This window comes from Triplophysa dalaica, chromosome 23 (assembly GCF_015846415.1).
Source record: "Triplophysa dalaica isolate WHDGS20190420 chromosome 23, ASM1584641v1, whole genome shotgun sequence".
NCBI lineage: Eukaryota > Metazoa > Chordata > Actinopteri > Cypriniformes > Nemacheilidae > Triplophysa > Triplophysa dalaica.
Genome location: NC_079564.1, coordinates 19,422,166 through 19,443,432, shown reverse-complemented (window position 1 = coordinate 19,443,432; position 21,267 = coordinate 19,422,166). Strand labels below are relative to the sequence as shown.

General features: G+C 38.4%; 4 protein-coding genes across 21 annotated transcripts in view; 3 read left to right on the top strand and 1 right to left on the bottom strand.

Annotated features, from left to right (window-relative positions):
• ptprma (protein tyrosine phosphatase receptor type Ma) overlaps nt 1-5,608 on the top strand; it is a 176,272-nt gene extending 170,664 nt beyond the window's left edge. For all 16 annotated transcript variants that reach the window (XM_056738552.1, XM_056738554.1, XM_056738558.1 and 13 more), the window contains 7 exons: nt 380-529; nt 774-947; nt 1,451-1,582; nt 2,404-2,529; nt 2,608-2,771; nt 3,503-3,638; nt 4,245-5,608. In XM_056738552.1, the coding sequence (XP_056594530.1) occupies nt 380-529; nt 774-947; nt 1,451-1,582; nt 2,404-2,529; nt 2,608-2,771; nt 3,503-3,638; nt 4,245-4,298 (936 nt within the window). In that variant the 3' untranslated portion in view covers nt 4,299-5,608. The remainder of the gene's footprint in view (nt 1-379; nt 530-773; nt 948-1,450; nt 1,583-2,403; nt 2,530-2,607; nt 2,772-3,502; nt 3,639-4,244) is intronic.
• A 2,572-nt stretch (nt 5,609-8,180) lies between these two features.
• Nucleotides 8,181-15,653, top strand: rheb (Ras homolog, mTORC1 binding). The gene is made up of 8 exons (XM_056738616.1): nt 8,181-8,473; nt 10,486-10,557; nt 11,527-11,594; nt 11,707-11,789; nt 11,880-11,936; nt 12,978-13,025; nt 13,574-13,655; nt 14,849-15,653. Exons 1-8 carry the CDS (start codon nt 8,422-8,424, stop codon nt 14,939-14,941), a joined length of 555 nt encoding a protein of 184 aa, XP_056594594.1. The 5' UTR covers nt 8,181-8,421; the 3' UTR covers nt 14,942-15,653.
• Nucleotides 15,654-17,072: 1,419 nt separating this feature from the next.
• crygn2 (crystallin, gamma N2) lies at nt 17,073-18,947 on the top strand. Its single transcript, XM_056738617.1, has 4 exons — nt 17,073-17,093; nt 17,654-17,902; nt 18,316-18,461; nt 18,812-18,947. The coding sequence occupies exons 1-4, from the start codon at nt 17,073-17,075 to the stop codon at nt 18,945-18,947; spliced, it is 552 nt and encodes a 183-aa protein (XP_056594595.1).
• Nucleotides 18,948-19,268: 321 nt separating this feature from the next.
• nub1 (negative regulator of ubiquitin-like proteins 1) overlaps nt 19,269-21,267 on the bottom strand; it is a 13,493-nt gene continuing 11,494 nt past the window's right edge. For all 3 annotated transcript variants that reach the window (XM_056738602.1, XM_056738603.1, XM_056738600.1), the window contains 5 exons: nt 20,669-20,821; nt 20,247-20,393; nt 20,085-20,132; nt 19,908-19,998; nt 19,269-19,816 (listed from right to left, as the gene is read on the bottom strand). In XM_056738602.1, coding sequence (XP_056594580.1) covers nt 19,674-19,816; nt 19,908-19,998; nt 20,085-20,132; nt 20,247-20,393; nt 20,669-20,821 — 582 coding nt within the window. In that variant the 3' untranslated portion in view covers nt 19,269-19,673. The remainder of the gene's footprint in view (nt 19,817-19,907; nt 19,999-20,084; nt 20,133-20,246; nt 20,394-20,668; nt 20,822-21,267) is intronic.

Below are 21,267 nucleotides of genomic sequence, written 5' to 3'. Positions count from 1 at the left end.
ATCTTGATGTGTTCTTTATGAAAGATATCTTAAAGCTGAAAAGACACAAGCACTCGTATGTAAAGTTGAATTGTGTAGCCTGAGACATGATTTGACCGTCATTCACGCTCAAGAACTCAATGTGATGTCACATCAGCCCAGCAGGCTCTACTCCAAGACTTCCTGAAGACTGATAACTCACAGCAGATTCAAAATGTCACTTCATAAATGATTTACATCAAACTGTCCGGTCACTGAGAGACGACCAGGAACATAAAGAGACAACGTCCAGAGCGGACAAACACACAGACGTCACACTTGAGCTGACACAGACACACACTAACTGCAGGTTCATTGGTTAAAGTGTTATTCATTTGTGTTTGATATGTTCATCTTACAGGAGCAGTATGTGTTCATACATGACGCCATCTTGGAGGCGTGTCTTTGTGGAGACACCACAATTCCAGCCAATCAGCTTCGGTCAATCTATTATGACATGAACCGCTTGGATCCCCAAACCAACTCCAGTCAAATCAAAGAGGAGTTCAGAGTGAGTCTGTGTGTATGTGTGTGCACACGATTGTGTTTATGCATTTGTATGTGTGCACGAGTGTGTGCGCAGGTGTGTGCGTGTGCATGAGTGTGCATGAGTGTGTGTGCACAAGTGTGTGAGTGTGTGTGTGCGTGACTGTGTTGGTGTACATGTGTGTGTTCACAAGTGTATGTACGTGTGTGCGTGTGTGTGTGTGTGTCAGCCTGAATTCACTCATTCATGTGTTTGTGGCGTGTGACAGACGTTGAATATGGTGACACCCACATTACGAGTGGAGGACAGTAGCATCGCTCTGTTGCCGCGTAACCACGAGAAGAACCGCTGCATGGACGTCCTGCCTCCGGACCGCTGTCTTCCCTTCCTCATCACCATCGATGGAGAGAGCAGTAATTACATCAACGCTGCGCTCATGGACGTATGTGTGACTCAGTATTTTAGTTTGACCAAACAAAACATATTACTCTTATTATAATCAATCATCAATATAACTGTCAGTGATGTTAACTGATCTTCAGATGTAAGATCAGCTGTGAGCGAGACATCATGAGATCTCACACGTGTGTGGTGCTTTATTTATAATAATCTGCACTGAGTTTTGATGGATGTGAATCACTCGCCGCACGATTACGTGCTCATTGAAAATGATTCAAAAACAGATGGAATTGATTCATTCTGTTGTCAAGCAAACGGCTAAAAGCAATTCATAACAGCCAACGAACAACACGAATCCAGTAATGCACTTCACTGTTTGTTTGTGAAATATCTGACAGCACATTTGTTTTCATTACACTAAGTGCTCATAATACCACATGGAATGTGTGCGTAAACAAACAAACAGCGTTAAAATCTCAGAGTCAGACGAGCAGAGAGACTCAGATGGAAAATAAGATTCTTGTTCTCTTCATCATGATGTCACAGAGCTACAAGCAGCCGTCTGCATTCATCGTGACCCAACATCCACTGCCCAACACCGTCAAAGACTTCTGGAGACTGGTGCTGGATTACCACTGCACGTCCATAGTCATGCTGAACGACGTGGATCCTGCTCAGGTCACACACACACACACACACAATGTATCTAGAAGCAGCAGGTAAATGATGGTGTATGTAAGGGGATGCACAAGATCAAAGAGCAGAAACACTACATACACACACACACACTACTGCAGTCATGCGTCACTCACACATTCAGATGACAGAAATCACCTGCAGATATTTGTCCATTTATTCATATTATGAATTCTCATTTGTGACCCTGGATCACAAAACCAGTGTTAAGCAGCACGGGAACATTTTTAGTAAAAGATAAAAATACATTGTGTGGGTCAAAATTATAGATTTTTCTTTTGTGTGAAAAATCATTAGGATATGAAGTAAAGATCATGTTCCATAAACATATTTAGTAAATTTCCTACCTTAAATATATAAAACTTTATTTTTGTAAGTGGATGTCCTGTCACAGTGACCCCGATGAACAAATTTAAAGGCAATTTTCTCAATATTTTGTTTTTTTTGCAGCCTCATATTCCTGATTTTTAAACGGTTGTATCTCAGACACATATTGTACTATTCTAACAACTCATACATCAATAGAAAGATTATTTATTTGTTCAGCTTTCAGATGATGTAAAAATCTCAAATCTCATACGACTGGTTTGTTGTCCAGGGTCACTTTTGATTGTCTTCAGTATACAATCAGTTCAGACACAGTTGACATGATCAGTATCACAAAGCATATTCACTTGCCCCAAAATGTATTTGTTGTCGCATTATGGAGATATTTAGTTTTAAGACATAATTTGTGTTTAAATGCAGCAGAGCTTCAGATGTTCTGTATTAAATGACATGAAATGTTGTTTTGGTTCATGCAGCTGTGTCCTCAGTACTGGCCTGAGAACGGAGTTCATCGTCACGGCCCCATTCAGGTGGAGTTTGTGTCCGCTGATCTGGAGGAGGATATCATCAGCAGAATATTCCGCATCTACAACGCTGCACGGGTGAGAGTGAACACACACACACACACAAGACTGTGAGGATGTGCTGAATATGAGCTGTGACGCTGTTCTTGTGTTCAGCCTCAGGACGGGTATCGGATGGTACAGCAGTTCCAGTTTTTGGGTTGGCCTATGTACCGCGACACACCCGTCTCCAAACGCTCATTCCTTAAACTCATCAGACAGGTGGATAAATGGCAGGAGGAGTATGATGGTGGAGAGGGACGTACCGTAGTACACTGCCTGTAAGAAACGCAACTACTTCACATACATTTATGAAAATAATCCACGGCTTTACTGCAGTATAAGTGCAATAACCCTCGACTTTGTGTGTTGGTGATTTTTGATTCCCATTTGAATAACTATTACAAATAAAGTGATTATACTGGTTACTAAAGTACAACTATGGTTAATTTGTTGTTACCAGGGTTTAACAACAGTTACCATTATTTATCTTGAATAATTTTAAAAATGTTCACAACGAAAAGCTCTTATAAACGAATGTTCATGTAGACAATATCTATTGTTAAAACATTATTTGTAGTAAAGTAGGGATAAATATGAACTCAGTTTTGTTAGGTTATGTTGAATATTCATGAACATCTTCAATCTAATGTTAAAGTCTTACTGAAATGTCAAGATTGTTTGTAAAGCGTGAACAAAGTAAATGAGTTTGAGTCCCAAATGCCCCAAATGTCCCATGAGCTCTTGTGCTGAATGACTGTGTGTTTGAGCTCATGAACGATGACACAGCACCACCTGGTGTTCACAGAGGGCAACTACAGTTGTGTGCAAAAAACCGCTGAATCGTATAGAATTATATTTTTAGAAAATCTAAGAATGCAGAAAGTTTTCTATGATCTTTAGGTTTAGGGTATATAATGTTCAGTTTGTACTGTATAAAAAGCATTACGCCCATGGACGTTTCCCCACGGAGATAATAATAAACCATGTGTGTGTGTTTCTGTGTGTGTAGTAACGGAGGCGGACGCAGCGGGGCCTTCTGTGCCATCAGCATCGTGTGTGAGATGTTGAGACAGCAGCATTCAGTCGACGTGTTTCATGCTGTAAAGACTCTGAGAAACAACAAACCCAACATGGTGGACCTACTGGTGAGTATCAGCAGCACAGATCAAACCTCTCATCGTCTGGCTCAATAAACAGCATTGACAACTCATCATTTAAACCTTCATTATTTCATCAGTTTATTGACAGAAATATTATAGGGATCTTTTTTAATTTTACATATACATTTAGTCATTTAGCAGATGCTTTTACACAAAGCGACTTACAGATGAGGAAAACAATGGAAGCATTTTGAACAACAAAAAGCATAAGTGCAGTAAAACTGGTCTCATACAGTATAGTCCACTACAGTATACAGAGAGAAGGTTTATTTCTTGAAAGAGTAGAAAAGAGATACAGTAGAAGTCAGAAGTGATGGGTGAGGTGCTGACGGTGTTTTCAGACCATTCTTAAAGACTTGAAATAATAAAACCAGTAGTGATTTTGAGAAAGCTTTTTACATCAAATCTATATTTTATAAGACACTTTACGTTACATGATAGGAAATAGTTGTGTGGTCCGTACATCAGAAAATAAATATTTGTATTCATTCATTTATTTATGATTTCTTTTGTATGTGGAATGTCATTCATATATTTCAGCAGATGTTTGCAGACTGTAGTGACACCTTCTGGTTGTTTTTTCATCTGCAGGATCAATACAAGTTTTGTTATGAAGTTGCGCTGGAATACTTGAATTCTGGGTAAATTGAGCAGAAGCTGCCCCCCTCAATTCCTTTCCATAGCCCCCCAAACACTACAACTCAAGAATGTTTCAGACTGGACGTTTTCCAACAGTTTGGATTCTGTATTTCTGGGATGTGACAAATGAACTCTGACGTCACCCGCACTCGACTCTTCCCCTGCAGCGAGAGACTGATGTCTTTTATCTTTACCGGCTTTTTATACTCATCGGATGATGTCTGTCACTTCATTTCTGTGTGGAATGCAACGTCACGTGGATGTTTATTTTCTGTTTATGTTTATTATCACGTTTATTTTGCTTTTGTACGTCTGTTTATGAATTGTTGGCATGTACAGTTTAATCCCGTTGTGGCATTACCAGTGCAGATATTAAAGCTTTCGTTGTGTTTGTGTCGAGTAATGGAGAAACTGCTGAAATGATACACACGCTAAAACGTCCCGTCAAAAGATCCAAAGCTTGTATTTGTGATCATTTTGTTTATATTGTAAATAGTTGAAGCTCACCAGATAATTTATTCATTGATGGTTTTGTGAAGCACACTGAGTGACAATCATGTTTTAATTTGGTCATTATTATCATAAGGACTCGAAAAAAAATAATGACCAGATTGTGTTGTTAACTTTTAATTTATCTGGTATGAAAAAAAAACTCAAAACCTATAAATACATATCTATATCTGCTCACCTGCCGTTCACGTGTCCTTTGTGCCGTGTCAGTAATGGAGAAAAACATTTTGTGGAAGCTCATATTCAATTCTCAGATGTGCTCTGTGATGTCTTGTCATGAGCTGTGTTCAGATAACCTGTGAGCACATATTCTTCTGTACATGTTCATGCTGTGTTGGGCCCGGGTTAAGAATTCAGAGGCCCCTGGGCACAAGTGTCTTGTAGACACACAAACACACACAATAAAGTTTTAAATGCTAGCCTTTAGGGTACATCATGTAGGAAACACCTCTATTTTATACATGATTACATTGACAAGTTACAAACTATGATCACAACCTGAAGGACAATATCACCACCTGTACACATGATCCTCCATCATTCATGATTACACCACATGATTGTGATTTCCCTGCATACTGTAACTCACCGTCATATTCAAGCACACACCTCTACCAATTCAGTTCTGTTCACACACGAACACACCTTACATATACTGTATATATATATATATATATATATGAAATTTCTTGAGATAAATTATAGGAAGTTCTTAAGAATATTCTTAAGTGCAATTCTCAAATATTTTCTTGTGAACATCTTCATTTTTTCCAAGAATAAACGTGCAGTCTTTATAAATGATTATATACTTTAAGAGTAATTTGTCCATTTGTTCAACTTTATTTTTGTAACAAGCACCACGCGACTCACGTTCGTAAGCGAGTAATGTGTTTAACGGCATTAACGAATATTATAAGTATACTTCTTTAGCCTCTATATTACAACATCATGATATTGGTGTGTCTTAAAACGACATTAATACATTTTGCAATTTATATAAAAGCACTGTGGATTTTACAATAATAAAAGGCTAAATATTGGTAAATGGGAGTGTTAGACCTGATCATCATATCATTAGAGAATTCATAATTGGAAGGGGAACACTAACAAATACATACATAAAAACGATGACCTTTTGAGATTTACAACAACTGGGAGGATATCCTAACTCATAGATTATATTTAGAACAATAAAGCAGTTCTCATTGACATATTTTCAGTTTCTATTATCAGTTCTGATTTATAACGCAACATCACCGAACAATTCAGTAAAAACCATAAAAGAGTCAGCTGTCATATGGTGAATTAAATGTGCAGCTTCTTCCTGCCGCTCGCTGTAAAGAGTGATGCCGAGAGAGAGGATCCCTGCTCCGGTGTGCCGAATTGTGAGTCCCTGTCAGATTACGACTCCCCTCATTGATTTTGATGGGGGATAAGCACCACACCGGCCCTGATAAAGTATCATCTCTAATCTGATCTGATCTGGTTCACCAGCTGGTTAAAGGTGAGTGAGCTCAGAATCATTTTTAAAGACATGATCTGTACATAAAGTTCATGTATGTTACAGAAAACATCATCATATTGATTTTCAATATAGAAATGACGACCGTAGAGCATTAAAATTAATGTTCTTGAATAAAGCTAAATGGAGTTGACTTCAACTGATGCAGTGATTTACAATTTCAGACAATACCTGATAAAAAGTAAAAGGCCCTTTTAAAATGGGAAATGCACTTTTGAGATAACACACTCTCACTGTCATGACATCTGAAAATATATCAACTGTAATTTTGTTTCTATCATAATTCTCACAATACTGAAAATCCAACAGTTATTTTACACCACAAAAAATGATTTTCTTAGTATTTTTGTCTTGTTTTCCAGTACGAATGTCTAAAAATTATTAAATCAAGATGTATTTTCTTGATTAACAAAATGGTCCAAGAAAATAAGTTTTGTTTTTAGAACCAAAAAAGTTTAAATGAATTTAAAATAAGCAAAAAAAATCTGCCAATGCGGTAAGAAAAAAGGTCAACCTTTATTCAAGATTGTTGTTCTTACCCCATTGTCAGATTTTTTTGCATGTTCTCAGAAAATATTTACTGAAATTTCATATTTTTTTAATAAAACAAGACTTATTTTCCTCATCAAGAAAAGGCATCTTGAATCAAGAATTTTTTGACATTTGTACTGGAAATCAAGACGAAAATACAGAGTAGGAAAGTTTGCATTTATTGCCGTGTATATATATATATATATATATATATATATATATATAAAGATATAAATGAATTATTAGTATCAAAACACAGTTTTTGTACCATTAATGTATTTACAATGAAAAGGTTTGATAATGATACTGAATCATATATAAAGATGTCTGAATGTTTATAAGCATCTACTGTATCTCAAGCACACATGAATTAATGTTATCATTTCTGTCAGAATAACAGTATAAAAAATTAGATTGATCGGTGAGTATAAGAATGTGTTAATATGTACATTTGAAATATACATATAAACAGTCATTATTAACACCAAATATTTTACTAAAATATTATGAAAATATGTTAAAGCTTAAAAAGTGAATTCAGCGATGCATTTTCTGGATGAGCAAACGGACCCAAGAAAATAAATCTAAGTTTTAGGAAAGAAAATGAAATTTCAGTGAATTTACACTTCAAAAGCAATCAAAACAAATCTGCCAATGAGGTAAGAAAAATAATCGTTAATTTAGAAAACCTTAATTCAAGATCTTTTTTTTTTTCGATCTAAGCAAACATTGACTGAAATTTCATTAATTATAATACTCTTCGTTACTCAAGAAACTGTATTCCAGGCACACACTTGACTGCATATATGACCCATCAGTTAAACTATAACATGAATCTCCTGAACGTTTTTGCTTTAAATGCGTATAGATTTAATAAAGTTTTTAGTAAAGTCTTCCAGGGGGCAGCAAAGATGATCAATCTGGGTCGTTCCTCCACCTCCTCTGCGTGTTTGAGGGTCTATAGGTTGATGTTCATACTGTGAGGAAACAGACTAACGAACATCGCCTTTAAAAACCATTTTAAATTGAAACATAGTGGATAGACCTGTGTATACATTAAGAATGATCCAAAGGTTATTTAACATGACATGTCTCATCTAAACCCTAATCTGTTTCACAGCGCAATGTTTGTTGTCACCACTGATGTCAAATGCGGAAGTAAATGATATGACGTATTTCCTTTGCGTTTGTTATTTGACCTTAGGCGTCATCGCGACGCCTCGATCGCCCAATCACGTTCGCTCTTATAGGGACGAAGAGAACCCTCATCCAATGGCATCACGGTCAGTCCCGCCTTTCAGGGCGAGTTCAACCAATCCCGCTTGTTCGTTCTTGCACAATTAACACAGCCTTGCGGTAGGGAGTGACGCAGAGTCGCGTTTCTTAGTTTCTCGGTAATTTACACAAATAAATAGCGTCATTCGCACGAACGAATTTATCACTTTTATTTCTTTGATCTTCGAGACGCAGAACCGCTGAACGGGATCAAGTCAATGTGATTTCGCGCGTCCCGGGAGCAAAGACCCTCTCACATGTCGATATTGATGCGGTAGGGCCGAAATAAACATGCCGCAGCCGAAATCGCGAAAGATCGCCGTCCTGGGATACAGATCCGTCGGTAAGTAACGTGACGTTCAGCACGCAGCGCGTACACATCGGTGAAATCGGCATGTTATGTTCTTCTCACTCGTGGTGCTCGAGCGCGGGTGCGTGAGCTGAAAGTCACCCCGTGCGCGCACCGCATCCCCGCTAGCGCACGCGGGTGTAAGCACGATCTTTAAACGTTAAACTGCGCACGAATTACGTACATCTTCTCGTCAAATACATCTTAGACGCATTTACATTGAATCTAAGTGTTATTGCTGTGTGTGCGCGCACGGTGACGCGCTTCAGTCAGTGTGAACGCGCGCAGGCCTCAATGCTGTAGTCTCATAATAACTCGATGTGTAGTTGCAGCGTTGCGGTCTGTTATTGTTGTAAAACGTGTTTGTGTCTTCAGGTTTAGTAATGTGTTTAACACACATCTGTACAGTAAAGTCGTTGTGTGTTCATGAATGACGTGTACATTAGTCAGAAAACATCAAGATTAATGTGTCATGAGAGCACAAGTGTTATTGATGCGTTTGTCTGATGTTTTATTCTCTTGACTCGCTCAGTTTCAGTGCATTTAGAGATGAAATCTAAAATAATCTGATCATGTACATGTAGAGGTGATAAATAATGAGATGAATTATAGCTTTAATGTTTATTTACACTTGGGATAGTAAAGTAATAATGGAGCAAATATGAAGCTGAATGTATAGAAGATAAATCATACAGAAACAATGTAAAGGTATGTTTGATATCTCTGTGTTTAGTAGAGAACGCAGTGTTCAGTTTTGAACAGAATTGAAGTTTGATGATTGTCTGGGTTTTCATTTGTATGTGAACTCTTCCTTTAAACACAGAGGTGGAAACCACACGAAGAGTCTGTTCTGTGTATTATATCAGCAAAGGATAAGAGTTAATAATAAATAAAACACTGCGACACGTAACACACATCTGTTTACACTCAGTAAATATAGTGGCACAAACTCCTGCTTTCTATTCTTCACCTCTGCACACAATACATGTTTGGTCATTCTTTGACATGTTTGTAATCTTCAGAACTCACTGAACTTATATAAGGTTTTATTGTATTTGTTTCTTTCCTACACACTACACAACCAATGGCATGAGTGATGTCACACGATGATGTGTGATGTTGTTGAGTTTATGTTGTTGTTTGGATTATAAAAGCTCAACAAATCAAAGCATTTCAAGTCAAAGAGAGTTGAGTGAGTTCAGTGATGATGTTCAGTTGGTCTCGTGTTGTCTTTAAGTGTCCAGTGTTCAATCTTTGCTTTTTTAGATCCAAATACGACAACGTTGACTTCTTGAGAATAACAGATTGTTTAGTTCAAGTGAAGATGATTGTCATGTCCATGTGTCTCAGGGCTTTTAGTGTGTGTGAGTACCTCATTGGTCACTCACTGAAGGTCTGAAGGTCATGGTCTGTTCATGGGGCTGATGGGAACTGTGTGTTTGTTCCTGACGTCTCTCCTCCTGTTTCACTTTCTATTTATAGATCAGATGAGAAAGATACTGGACATCTGATCCGTGTCCATTACACATTGTGTTTCTCTTAAGACCTGGAGATGATGATTCAGATGTTATTTCTAGTAGATCTAAATGTGTAGATTGATGATGTTCTCGCTGTGATGTCATGTGACAGTCAGACAGTGTGAGGTTTGTGAATGAGAGATCTCTGATCATCTCCGCTCCTGACGCTCATTACTGTGAATGAGATGCTGGCTGGAGAGGAAATAACCGTTGTTATAGCAACAGACTGCAGGGCAAATCTGCCCACACACACACATCTCATACTTGTGTGTGTTTTTACTAATGTTGTGTTGAATGGAAGCAGTACGCCAAGTGTTTCTAACATCAGTGTAAGAGTCGAGATCTGTTCAGAACTACATCTGAGTTATACACTGTAAAAACCTTATGATCTAGTCTCTCTCTCTCTCTCTCTCTCTTTCACGCACACATTAAAACCAAGGAAAATAAATCTGTGTTGTGTGATTGATGTTTGTTGTGTTTGTGTTTCAGGGAAATCCTCTTTGACTATACAGTTTGTGGAAGGTCAGTTTGTGGACTCTTATGATCCCACCATTGAAAACAGTAAGTGATCCTCCTGACACTCATATAACCAGAGACATGATGTGTGTGTGTGTGTGTGTGTGTGTGTGTGTGTCAGGACTGCTGGCAGTGTGATGTTGAAGCTCAGTGTGTTTCAGTATGTTGTGTTGTACAGTGCATGAATGAAAGACATTAGAGACACGCAGACGTCTGCTCTCTGATCATTACGGGTATAGTCACGTTATTTAATGTGTATCCCAAGAAGGGTAGAAAATCGTCTTAAGACGCACAAACAATAGAGGTTATGCATGTGTCGTCACTTTACCATGTGAGCACGCCGAAGACTCTTTCTGGGCCTGAGATACGACATTACAATCTGTGTTATCTCTGGCTTCAGATGTGTCGCACATTCTCTCTGCACCTTTCCCTTCATCCCATCTGACCCCGTTGTCTTGTGGAGTAAACCCTTTTCCACAGTCTTTTCCTCTGTTATTGTTAACTTCATTTTATTATTCCAGTCAGGATATTATATCATACCCGTCTGTAGTCACAGATGTTTTACATCACCAGGATGTGTTTGTTTGTACATCATTGTGGACAGTTAGTGTTGTCTCACCCGGTGTAATCTCACACATTTCTCAGATGATGTGTGTTTGGTGTGTGTAGAGTGTGTTTTAAACTCATGCCACATAGAGCAAACAGTCAACAGTGACATGAAGAAAATAATCCTGTCTGTTGATTTTTAGGTTGAAAAATCAAGAAACGCATTTCAGTTTGTGTGTTGCTCTATTTTCACACTATTTTATTATTTTTATATCCATGTATGACACCTGTCTTGAATCCACAGAAGTTTTGCTGTAACGTGTTCAGATGCTAATGAATTTTATTTCTAGCATGTAGACGGAAACCTTCAGCTCTGAAGTTCATGAGAAACTCCCATAAATTCACGTGTGTTTGAAGGATGCTGAGGGATGGTGTTAGCGTGTTCTCACTGTGTGTGTTTCTCATCAGCGTTCACTAAGATGATCACAGTGAATGGACAGGAGTATTCACTGCAGCTGGTGGACACAGCCGGTCAGGTGAGGACACCTTCACACATCATATATCTTCTGTTGTTTCCTTTTCTTTCGTGTAGCTGATCTGTGTCAACATTGAGCAGAAAGTGTTTGATATGTGTTTGTGTGTCTCCAGGACGAGTACTCCATCTTCCCACAGACTTACTCTATAGACATCAACGGTTACATTCTGGTGTATTCAGTCACATCAAATAAAAGGTACAATTATTCACAAGCAAATAGCGGAAAACAAATATGTGTGGAGATACAAATGACTGAATGTTCCTAATGTCTGTGTCTTTCTTTCAGTTTTGAAGTAATAAAAGTTATCCATGAGAAGCTGTTGGATATGGTTGGGAAAGTACAGTAAGTGTTGTGTTCTGTGTTTGACTATCATTCTTCACCTGTTGCACTAGCTATGCCTAACTTACACTAGTAATTTACACAAATCCCCGTTTCAGCCAATCGCTCCCTTACGCACCGTTTCCTCTCTGCTCTTCACTTTTCTTTGTGCCTGGCTTTGTGTCCCGTGGGGAAGGGAACATGTGACGTGGGGGAGGAGACAAGAGATTGGGGCGTGTACAAGCGACCTGAACCGGCCTTCCCTTACGGAGTATGTGTGTCACAAAGAAAAGTGAAGAGCAAAGAGAAAACAGTATCGCAAGGAAGCGATTGGCTGAAACGCGGATTTAAAGGAGAGATGCAAAGTGTTGCAAAATTATTGCTGCTGAATTTTTACTTTGCTAAACTTGATTTTTTTGCTCTCTGTGCTTTACTTTTCTTTTGCAGTATTACATGTCTTTTATTATGATTTAGAATCAGCATTTTTTTTAACTTTATTAACTTCTTTTAGCACTACAGCAGGGCAGTGTTGGCTTGCTCACTGGGAGACTGCATTTATTCATTTATTTATTAGAATGATCTTGTTTGGTCTATAAACACTATGCACTGTGCTGTGTTCTACCTTTCCGTGTTCTTCTTATTTGCTCCTGTAAAGCTGCTGTGGAACAGTGCACATTGTGACAAGTGCTATATAAATAAATTGAATTGAATTATTTTAGTGTTATGATGTGAGGTAAAATAAGTTTACAGTGAGAACATTCACTTCAACACAACTTTTTCTCATGGAATATTGAAGGTAAACGTCATATTAGGCGACTACACGTTACTTTACAGAGAGCTTATGAACCACTAACTACGTTCTGGCTTAAGAGCAAATGATGCAAAAAATGACATGCAGAGTCTGTTTCAAGCTAGCTAGTAGTTACTAAGCCTCTAGTATGGACTTAACGCTCTCATTCAAGAATTTAGGAATGGCTGGTGCAACACTACTCAGATAAAGATGAAGATCTCTATTCATCTTCAGATGATTTTTGTTACTCAGACTCTTCTTGTGTTTTCTCACAGAGTTCCCATAATGCTGGTGGGCAATAAGAAAGATCTTCACATGGAACGGTAGGTGACATCAGTAATGAATATGTCAAGTGATGTGTCCTCGCAATACTTGTGAGAAGAAGAATGTCAGTCATTTAGATTAAACCACAAGACTAACACACTTATGAAGGTTTAGAGTCTTTAATGATTGCCTTTGTTTTGAATGATCTAGTAATGGGTCTTTTGCCATTGAAGGAAAATTAAATGGCAGTAAACTTTTGTGGGTCATGTGATGTCATTGGTTGTCAGAATTAATTTTCCGTGTTGATCAAAATCTCCCACAACCCCTTAAACTTCCATCCCACTGCAAACCTTTGAACTCTTCAGACTGGGAACCAGCGGACCACACATCTCTCATGAGTGCATGTGTTTGTGTGTGTTTGATTAGCATCAGCTATCAGTTCATCTCTCTGGAACGGATGTTTTAGCACTGAAAGAAATAGAATATAAAGTCAATAACTGAGTTACACAAATACTTTCATCATTTTACAGCGTGTTACCGTGTATGTTTGGGAGATCTCGTAAATGTTTCTAGTTTTAATGTCTGACTCTCTCTCTCTCTCTCTCAGTGTGATCAGTTGTGAAGAGGGTAAAGCGGTGGCAGATTCATGGAATGCAGCGTTCATGGAGTCCTCTGCGAAAGAGAACCAGGTGACGAGATGTTTTCTGTCTTAATGTTTATCAGATATAAAGACATTCATAACAGTTCGTTATAGATTTATATTTGAAAACATCCTGTAATATTCCAGAAATGTTTAAAGTTTTTGAGTTGTAGATAAAAGCAACATGAATTGACTTCATTACATGTTCTTGGTTTTTCTGGGTGATTGATCAGGTCCTTGTTTATTAAAGTGTAATGTAGCTCCACCTCTGTAATAAATATGGATGGGTACCGTTAAGATTTTATTGATATCAATACTGATATGGATACCGCTTATCGAGACTGATACTTATCAATCCGGTTATCAATACTACGCTCTATAATTTGTTTCAAAAACACATGATGTGAAAAGATGTTAAACATTTTAAGTTTCTTTATTACAGCTGAGCTTTAGAACTGCAGTTTACAAATGCAAAACAAAAAAAGAGCAAACAGAAAGTACCACATAACAAAACGTGTGTGTTCCTTAGCATATCACTAACAGCACTCAGCATCATAATGTTGTTCAACATATTTACTTTACATCACTATCCTTAGACTGGTAGTCCGTATTTCTTTTTTCCTGTCTGGTTTTAGGTCTACATGCATTTAAGTACCATTTTCTAAGCAAGTAAAACAATATTTATAGGTACATATTTTTTATAACTTTACTATCACGTTTACTTCAATTTACTAAAGTAAGTTAATATTTTTTGTGAGACCTTGATTAGATGTTCAGGTGTGTTTGATTAGGGTTGAAGCAGGACACCGGCCCTCCAGGACTGACTTTGGACACCCCTGGTCTACAGCCTCTAATTCACCATTTAACACCTGAATATACAGAGATAAAACAACGCATCAGTTTGCCCTGTAGACTGAAAACATGAACAGACTCTAGTTTACCACAACACATCCCATATTACAGCTTCTCTTTCCATCTCGGAGTTCAAATTCCTCTCGACACGACAGCTTTTATTGTGAGATCTGGAATCATTCTAGACTTAATTTATTTTGCACTTTTTCCCATTTTCATTGTGACAAAGCAGCTGTTCATGAAACATATTGACTGTAAACAAAACATTTAAGTTATACAAGTAAAACCAAAAGCTGTCTCATTAGCCGTCATATTGTTTTCAGCCGGTCTGTGTTGAGATTGTGTGATAAATGAAAGCGTTTCACTCATCCGTGTTTGGTGTGTTTTCAGACCGCTGTGGAAGTGTTTAAGAGGATAATCCTGGAGGCCGAGAAGATGGACGGCGGAGCTCCACAGGGTCGAACGTCTTGCGTTGTGATGTAGATAACCCCGCCCTTCCTGACATGGCCCCGCCCCTCTCCCACAGTCTGCCCACCCACCGGAGAACCAGCACAAACTTTTCTAGCAAGCATGTTTGTTTGTTTGTTTTCTGGTGTTTGGGGTTAATGGAGCAGCTGTGATTTGTTTTCTTTGGTCTATTTTATGGTGAAGAAAAGGCTTAGCTTTGGAATTACAGAATTTGAACAGGGTTAAAGACACTATGAGATGTTTGCTAGAAAAGTCTGTTTACAGAGCCCACCGCACCCCTTTCTTTCTCTCTCTCCCCCCGCCCGCGGCCCACCACAGCACTGGACACTGGGAAATCCCTCTACTTGAAGTGGCTAATTGCCTGTTTTTCTCCATCAGAGTTCAGCTTTTTCTTTTAAACCTTTTTTTATACCTTAATCACATTCATTTTAATTTTTTTAGTTGCGTCATTTCTTTTTCTTTCAATTTTATTATTTTGGGAGAAAATCATTCAGTGACAATAACACACGTCTGCTTTCTGCCTCATCCTTTCTTCATCATCAGCCTTATGTCTCCACTCACCTCTTTTCTACCTCTCATCTTCCTCGCTGTCTCAAACCCTGACAAATTTGTATATCGTGTTTCTTAAAAGGTAATTATATCCAAAGAAGTCACAGCGTTCAGGAGTGAATGTTGTTGAACTTTTTTGATTGTAAAATCATTAAACGCAGCATTTTGTTTCACTACATCTCTGGTCTGTTGTCATGATTTTCTTTAAAAGTGTGTTCAAGTCTCTGGTTAAAAATGTTTCAAAGATTGAATGAGCAGTTTGTTGAGTGTGTTTACAGGATAAAACGTCAATTTTCTGTTCTTGAATTAATCTTATGAAGACAAATCTAGTAGAACTCATCCAGGTGGTGTTTTAGGTTAAACACATTCTTTTGCTTCTACTCGTGTCTCTTACAAATCATACAAAGAGTTTAAGTGTGACTCCCTATAATTATTACTGAAATTTACATTTAGGCATTTAGCAGAAATGACTTTGACATCAGTCATATCAGGTGACCGGTTCAATTGAAGTTTATTTATAGCATTGTTCACAGTTTTGACTTGTTGCTAAGCAACTTTACTGAGAACACATTGTGGAACATTAGAGTTCACAGTTATCATTATTAGTTTAATGTCATCAATTCAGATTCAAATGTCAAAAGTCAGACTTGGTTCAATTCAATTGTATTTTTTTGTGATTTTCACAATTTAGTATTTTTGTGAATCGGCTTTACAGAAGAGAGTAGTGATATTAAAACAGGAGGAGAGTCAAGCTGTTTCATTTAATGAAGAAACCTAGTGTCGTTTCGGTCATGATGGGGAGATTTGATTCAGAACTGATGGTGTTCATGAATGAAGGGGGAATCAAACAGCTGTTGCTATGGTCACTTGTGTGGTTGTCAGGGTGATGCTATGCTGTAACTACACTCAAAAAGAATTCTGTGGGCTTCGTTCATATCACGGCTATATTAACTTTTATAAAATCATTTTACAGATTTTTTTAGTTGCACAAATTATTATTTTTATTTAAAACCAACATTATCCATAAATTGTCTCGAATGTACACATATAATTACATTTATTTAATTAATTTAATTATTCATTTTGACAGCTTTAACATTTACTCAGTTTTCTGAGAGTTAATAGTTTCTTAACTTCACTCTTCAAGTCTACAATAGTTTGATGGTGATAATTTCACACTAAACCATTCTTACAATCCTCCCAGAGGAGAAATCTTTTGATGTCCAGTTCTTGATATCACAGAGCTCATTAAGTTCAGAAATCAAGAAATCGTTTGGTGTTTAAGAAAAAAAAACGAGCGATTGAATCATTTCTTTCCCGTGACTGAAACAGAAGCGTTGCTTTTGCAAAGCGGCCTCACAAAGTCGAGCAAAGCAAAATCTATTGAGCTGTGAGGTGAAGCTCGACATCAGCAGTGACCGTCAGAACAGAAAGTGTCTGATAAGCAGAAGCTTTAAACCTTCTATTGTCATTCTTTTGTTGGGTTGATCTCACGAGATCTCGTCGCTCACAGCTGCTCGTATATATTGAGGGGTCCAAATTTTTCACTGTTACTCATTCACACCTGTGGGTCGGTTTGGACACAATCCAGTAGAAAATGTCACAGTATTCTGGAAAGGTAAGAATCTGATTGGTCATGAGTTGATACTGTAGAGCAGAACCTTATAGGCCCTGTTTCATAGACACGTTCTAGCTTAAGTCAAGACCATGCCTTAGTTGAAAGATATTTATGTTGCTTTTATAAAAATGCTTTAGAAGAAACCTTTACTGGTGAGCATCTTGAGACAAAACAATGATACTGATATATTTTAAGATATTTCGGGTCAAGTTATATTGAGTTATGAGAAGTCACACATTCATTTTAGTCTGGGACTAGTTTTAAGGCTGGTCTGTGAAACCGGGTCCTAATGTTTTAATAAAAGGCCTGAAAATAAAAACAACTCACCTTCATTCATTTAATTGGGCCTAAAGATTTAGTTTATTCTTCAAGAGTTTGACAAGAGTGATGTTTTTCGAAGCTTTGTCATAATTCTCAAACCATGTAAGCACTTGACAGTTTTTGCTTGTATCACTTTATCAAGTTAGACTTGACTGTCTATTTTAAACACATAATGCACGGCCTATGTTCCTGAGAGCCTAAAGCCCATTGTGTGTGTTTGTGTGTTTGTTATTTTTCAGATCGTGTTTTATGAAGGCCAGTGCTTCACCGGACAGAGGCTGGAGGTTTTTGGAGACTGTGATAACTTCCAGGATCGTGGTTTTATGAACCGGGTGAACTCCATCCGTGTGGAGAGCGGTGCTTGGATCTGCTACGATCATCCGGACTTTAAAGGTCAGCAGTACATTCTGGAGCGTGGAGAATACCCAGAATTCCAGCGCTGGAACACCCATAATGATCACATGGGCTCCTGTAAACCCATCAGGATGGTGAGAAACACATCATTTCAGACCATTGAAGTGTGTTATCGTGTGTGAGAAGTTAGAAACAAGTTTTTCACACACTTTATTAATATCAAGGTTTCTTCACAGTGATGAGCAGGTTTGGTTCTCAAATCAAGAAGCGTTCAGTCAAAGGTTGTGATGCCTTCACACTTAATGAGTGATGTGCAGTAGTGAGTTTCTACAACGTTTCTGTAAACTTGATCATTTTATAACAACTCTCTTAGAAGTGCACTTTAAAATCTTTCATTCATGTTAAAGTGATATGATCTCAATAATAGCTTTGGTTGAGCATCATTTGATCAGTATTTTCAGAATGGGATGAATCATCCGTATATTTGTAATCATCATACAGTTTTAACTGAGCTCATCACAATGCATTCTGGGATTGATGTTTGTAGCACGGTGAGCACTACAGGATGGAGATCTTTGAGGGCTGTAACTACAGCGGTCAGTGTATGCAGCTGTGCGATGACTGTCCGTTCCTCCAGAGCCGCGGCTTCAACACCAACTGTGTCAACTCCCTCAGAGTCTTTGGTGACGGAGCGTAAGTTCATGTCACACATTTATCACGCGTGTGAGGAGTGTACAGTACATATATGCACAGAAAAAGGTTGGTGTTTTATATTTGAACACCACTGTGTGGTTGAACTGGGTTTTATAAAATGTTTCGGAGCTAATTCATGCCTCCATACATGACATGAGTCAAAACAATCTGAATGGAAAGATGACTGGATTGAATCGACTGAAACTGATTTCTGACATTTGAGATGAAAAGAATCGTGATCACGTTTAGTAGTTCTGCTGTTTGATGAATTATATTTGAGCAGATCCAAAACATCCTCATCTCGTTCAAACTGTGTATAATCATATGAGATGAAATCATGTTTTTTTCAGCTGGGTGATGTATGAAGAGCCAAACTTCAGAGGTCGTATGTACATCGTGGAGAGAGGAAACTACTGCAGTCATAATGAATGGCAGGCGCAGACCCCCAACATTCAGTCCATCCGCAGGGTGGTCAACTACTTCTAACCCTCCACCTTCTATGTCTCTACTTTCTCTGACAATGTCAAATAAACACAACAAACTGAACCTCAACTATTTTATCACACATCAGCATCCGTGTCCTTCACTAATTCAATCTCAGCGGCCTTACACTTCACATTCTGCTGGAAATACAGAACAATGCTTCACTGTCACAGTATTACCAGCTGATATTATAACATACAGATCAACATGAATGAAAGCTTCTTACATCCTGAATCTGATGTCAACAAAGAGATATTATTATATAATAATAACTGCAAAATAAAAGCGAGATATCGCTTCGAAAATCACACGATCACACAAAGACGCCTTCAAAAATCTTTATTGCAAATTCCCTTTGGATTTCAGTTATCAACTTGAACATAACGATTTGAACAAAGTAAAACAACAACATATTGTTTTTAAATAAAGCGAATCACTGCGTGAAAGCTGATCTGATGTGAAACCAAAAACATTTAACACCATGTTCTTCAAAAGACATGCGTGAGAAATGAATCACGGCGCGAAAAAAACAGAAAATAAACATAACATTATTTCTATTACAGTAGCTGTTACAAGGAAGAACTTCACACAACATTTCCTTGGTAACATTATTATATAAATGTAAGATCATCCCATTTTTTTTGGCCATTCAGTGTTAATAAATACTGCATAACAGCCATCAATATAAGGAGCTTTAAAGAAGGTTTATTCTCTGTACGCTGGGGTGGGTCATTTCTCCAGGTAAGATCGGAGTTGTGCCATGAGTTCCTGCTCCTCATCCAGACTCAGATCCAGATAATCTTCTTCATGTCTGGGAATGTCTCCTAAAACCTCGTTGACCAGCTCCTCCTCCAGGGGACTTGACGCTGATGCTGGACAAGAACACGGACATAAACGTCTTGATTTCAGACACACAGAGCCTTCAGTGAGAATATGAGAAGTGTGATGGGTGCAGATGCTCACGGGGGTCTGAGGAGGTGCTGGGCTCTTCTGATGAAGGTGGAGATTGAGACATCACCTCATCACCCGTCAGACATGAATCAGAAGCTCCTGTCTAAAACACACAACCACACACACGGCGTCAGATGAATTCACAAACACCAGAGCTGTTGAGACTTTTGATTCCTCTCGAGGTCTCACCCAATCCTGTGTGTGTGCGGTCTGATCCTCAGCTCTATCTAACAGAATCTGGACAGTAAAGACATTACAGGTGACGTGTGTGTCGTATAGATTTCACATTTATAAAACAACACATCTCTGCTATAGGGACACTGCCGGGGGCGTTGTGTTGTTGAGTTTTACCCCGTAAGCTTTGTCTACGTCTCCTTTAGCGTGATGAAGAGCTTTAGTGGCGTCTCTCTTACTGTAACCAAACTCAACCAGTGTGTTGATGTCCCGCAGACGACGTCTCCTCTTCTCACGCTCTCTCTCCTTCCTCTCCTCTTTCTCCTGACAGACAGATGCATACGTCAACACTCTCCTCATTTAATCTCTCTCATGTCTCTCAAATCTGTATGCGAGTCTTTCTTCAGCAGAACACAAAAAAGATATTTTGAAAAATGTCAACAGGGATTTTCTGTTCATACAATGGAAGTCAATGGGGTTCAGTGTGGTTAATGATCAACATTCCTCAAAATATCTTGTGCTGTGTTCTTGAGAAGAAGGAAAGCTTTGACATGAGGATGATGACATGATCTCAGGCTGTGTGATGTGTAATGAGAGACCTGTCTTCTCTCTGTGAGGTGCAGTGCGGCCTTGTTGATGTTCCCTCGACACGCTCTTAAACCAAGTCGAGCTTCCTGATCAGAAAATCCCAAACTCATCAGCTGATTCAGCTGGTCTGGATCTAAACACAGCTTACCGTACAGATCCTGAACCTGTGCAAACATCCACTCAATGTCAAACATCGCCACCATAGCAAAATACAACAACATTAAAAACAAACAAACAAAAAGATGTCTGCTAAATGAATACATTTAAATGCACAAATAAATTACTACATGTGTAAATAAATATTTGAGAAAAAAACAGTAATGTGATCTTCTCCCTTAATAAAACATTTGCCATATGAGTAAAGTAGATCCTAATGTCCCCTAGAACACAGACATTAAAGGTGCCGTTTGTAAAACCTGGCGCACGATCAAAACAACAACAACAATGGCGTAGCTTGTGAGGGAGTGTGGCCCATAAATAAGTGACTGCTGGAAACAAGCTAGTGCTTTGCTAGACGCTAGACACCACTTCTGCATTTGTCCACGACACTGTTGTCATGCGGTTTCTAAGTCAGTGAAGGCCGTAACAAAGGGGAGCGCAGATATGACGT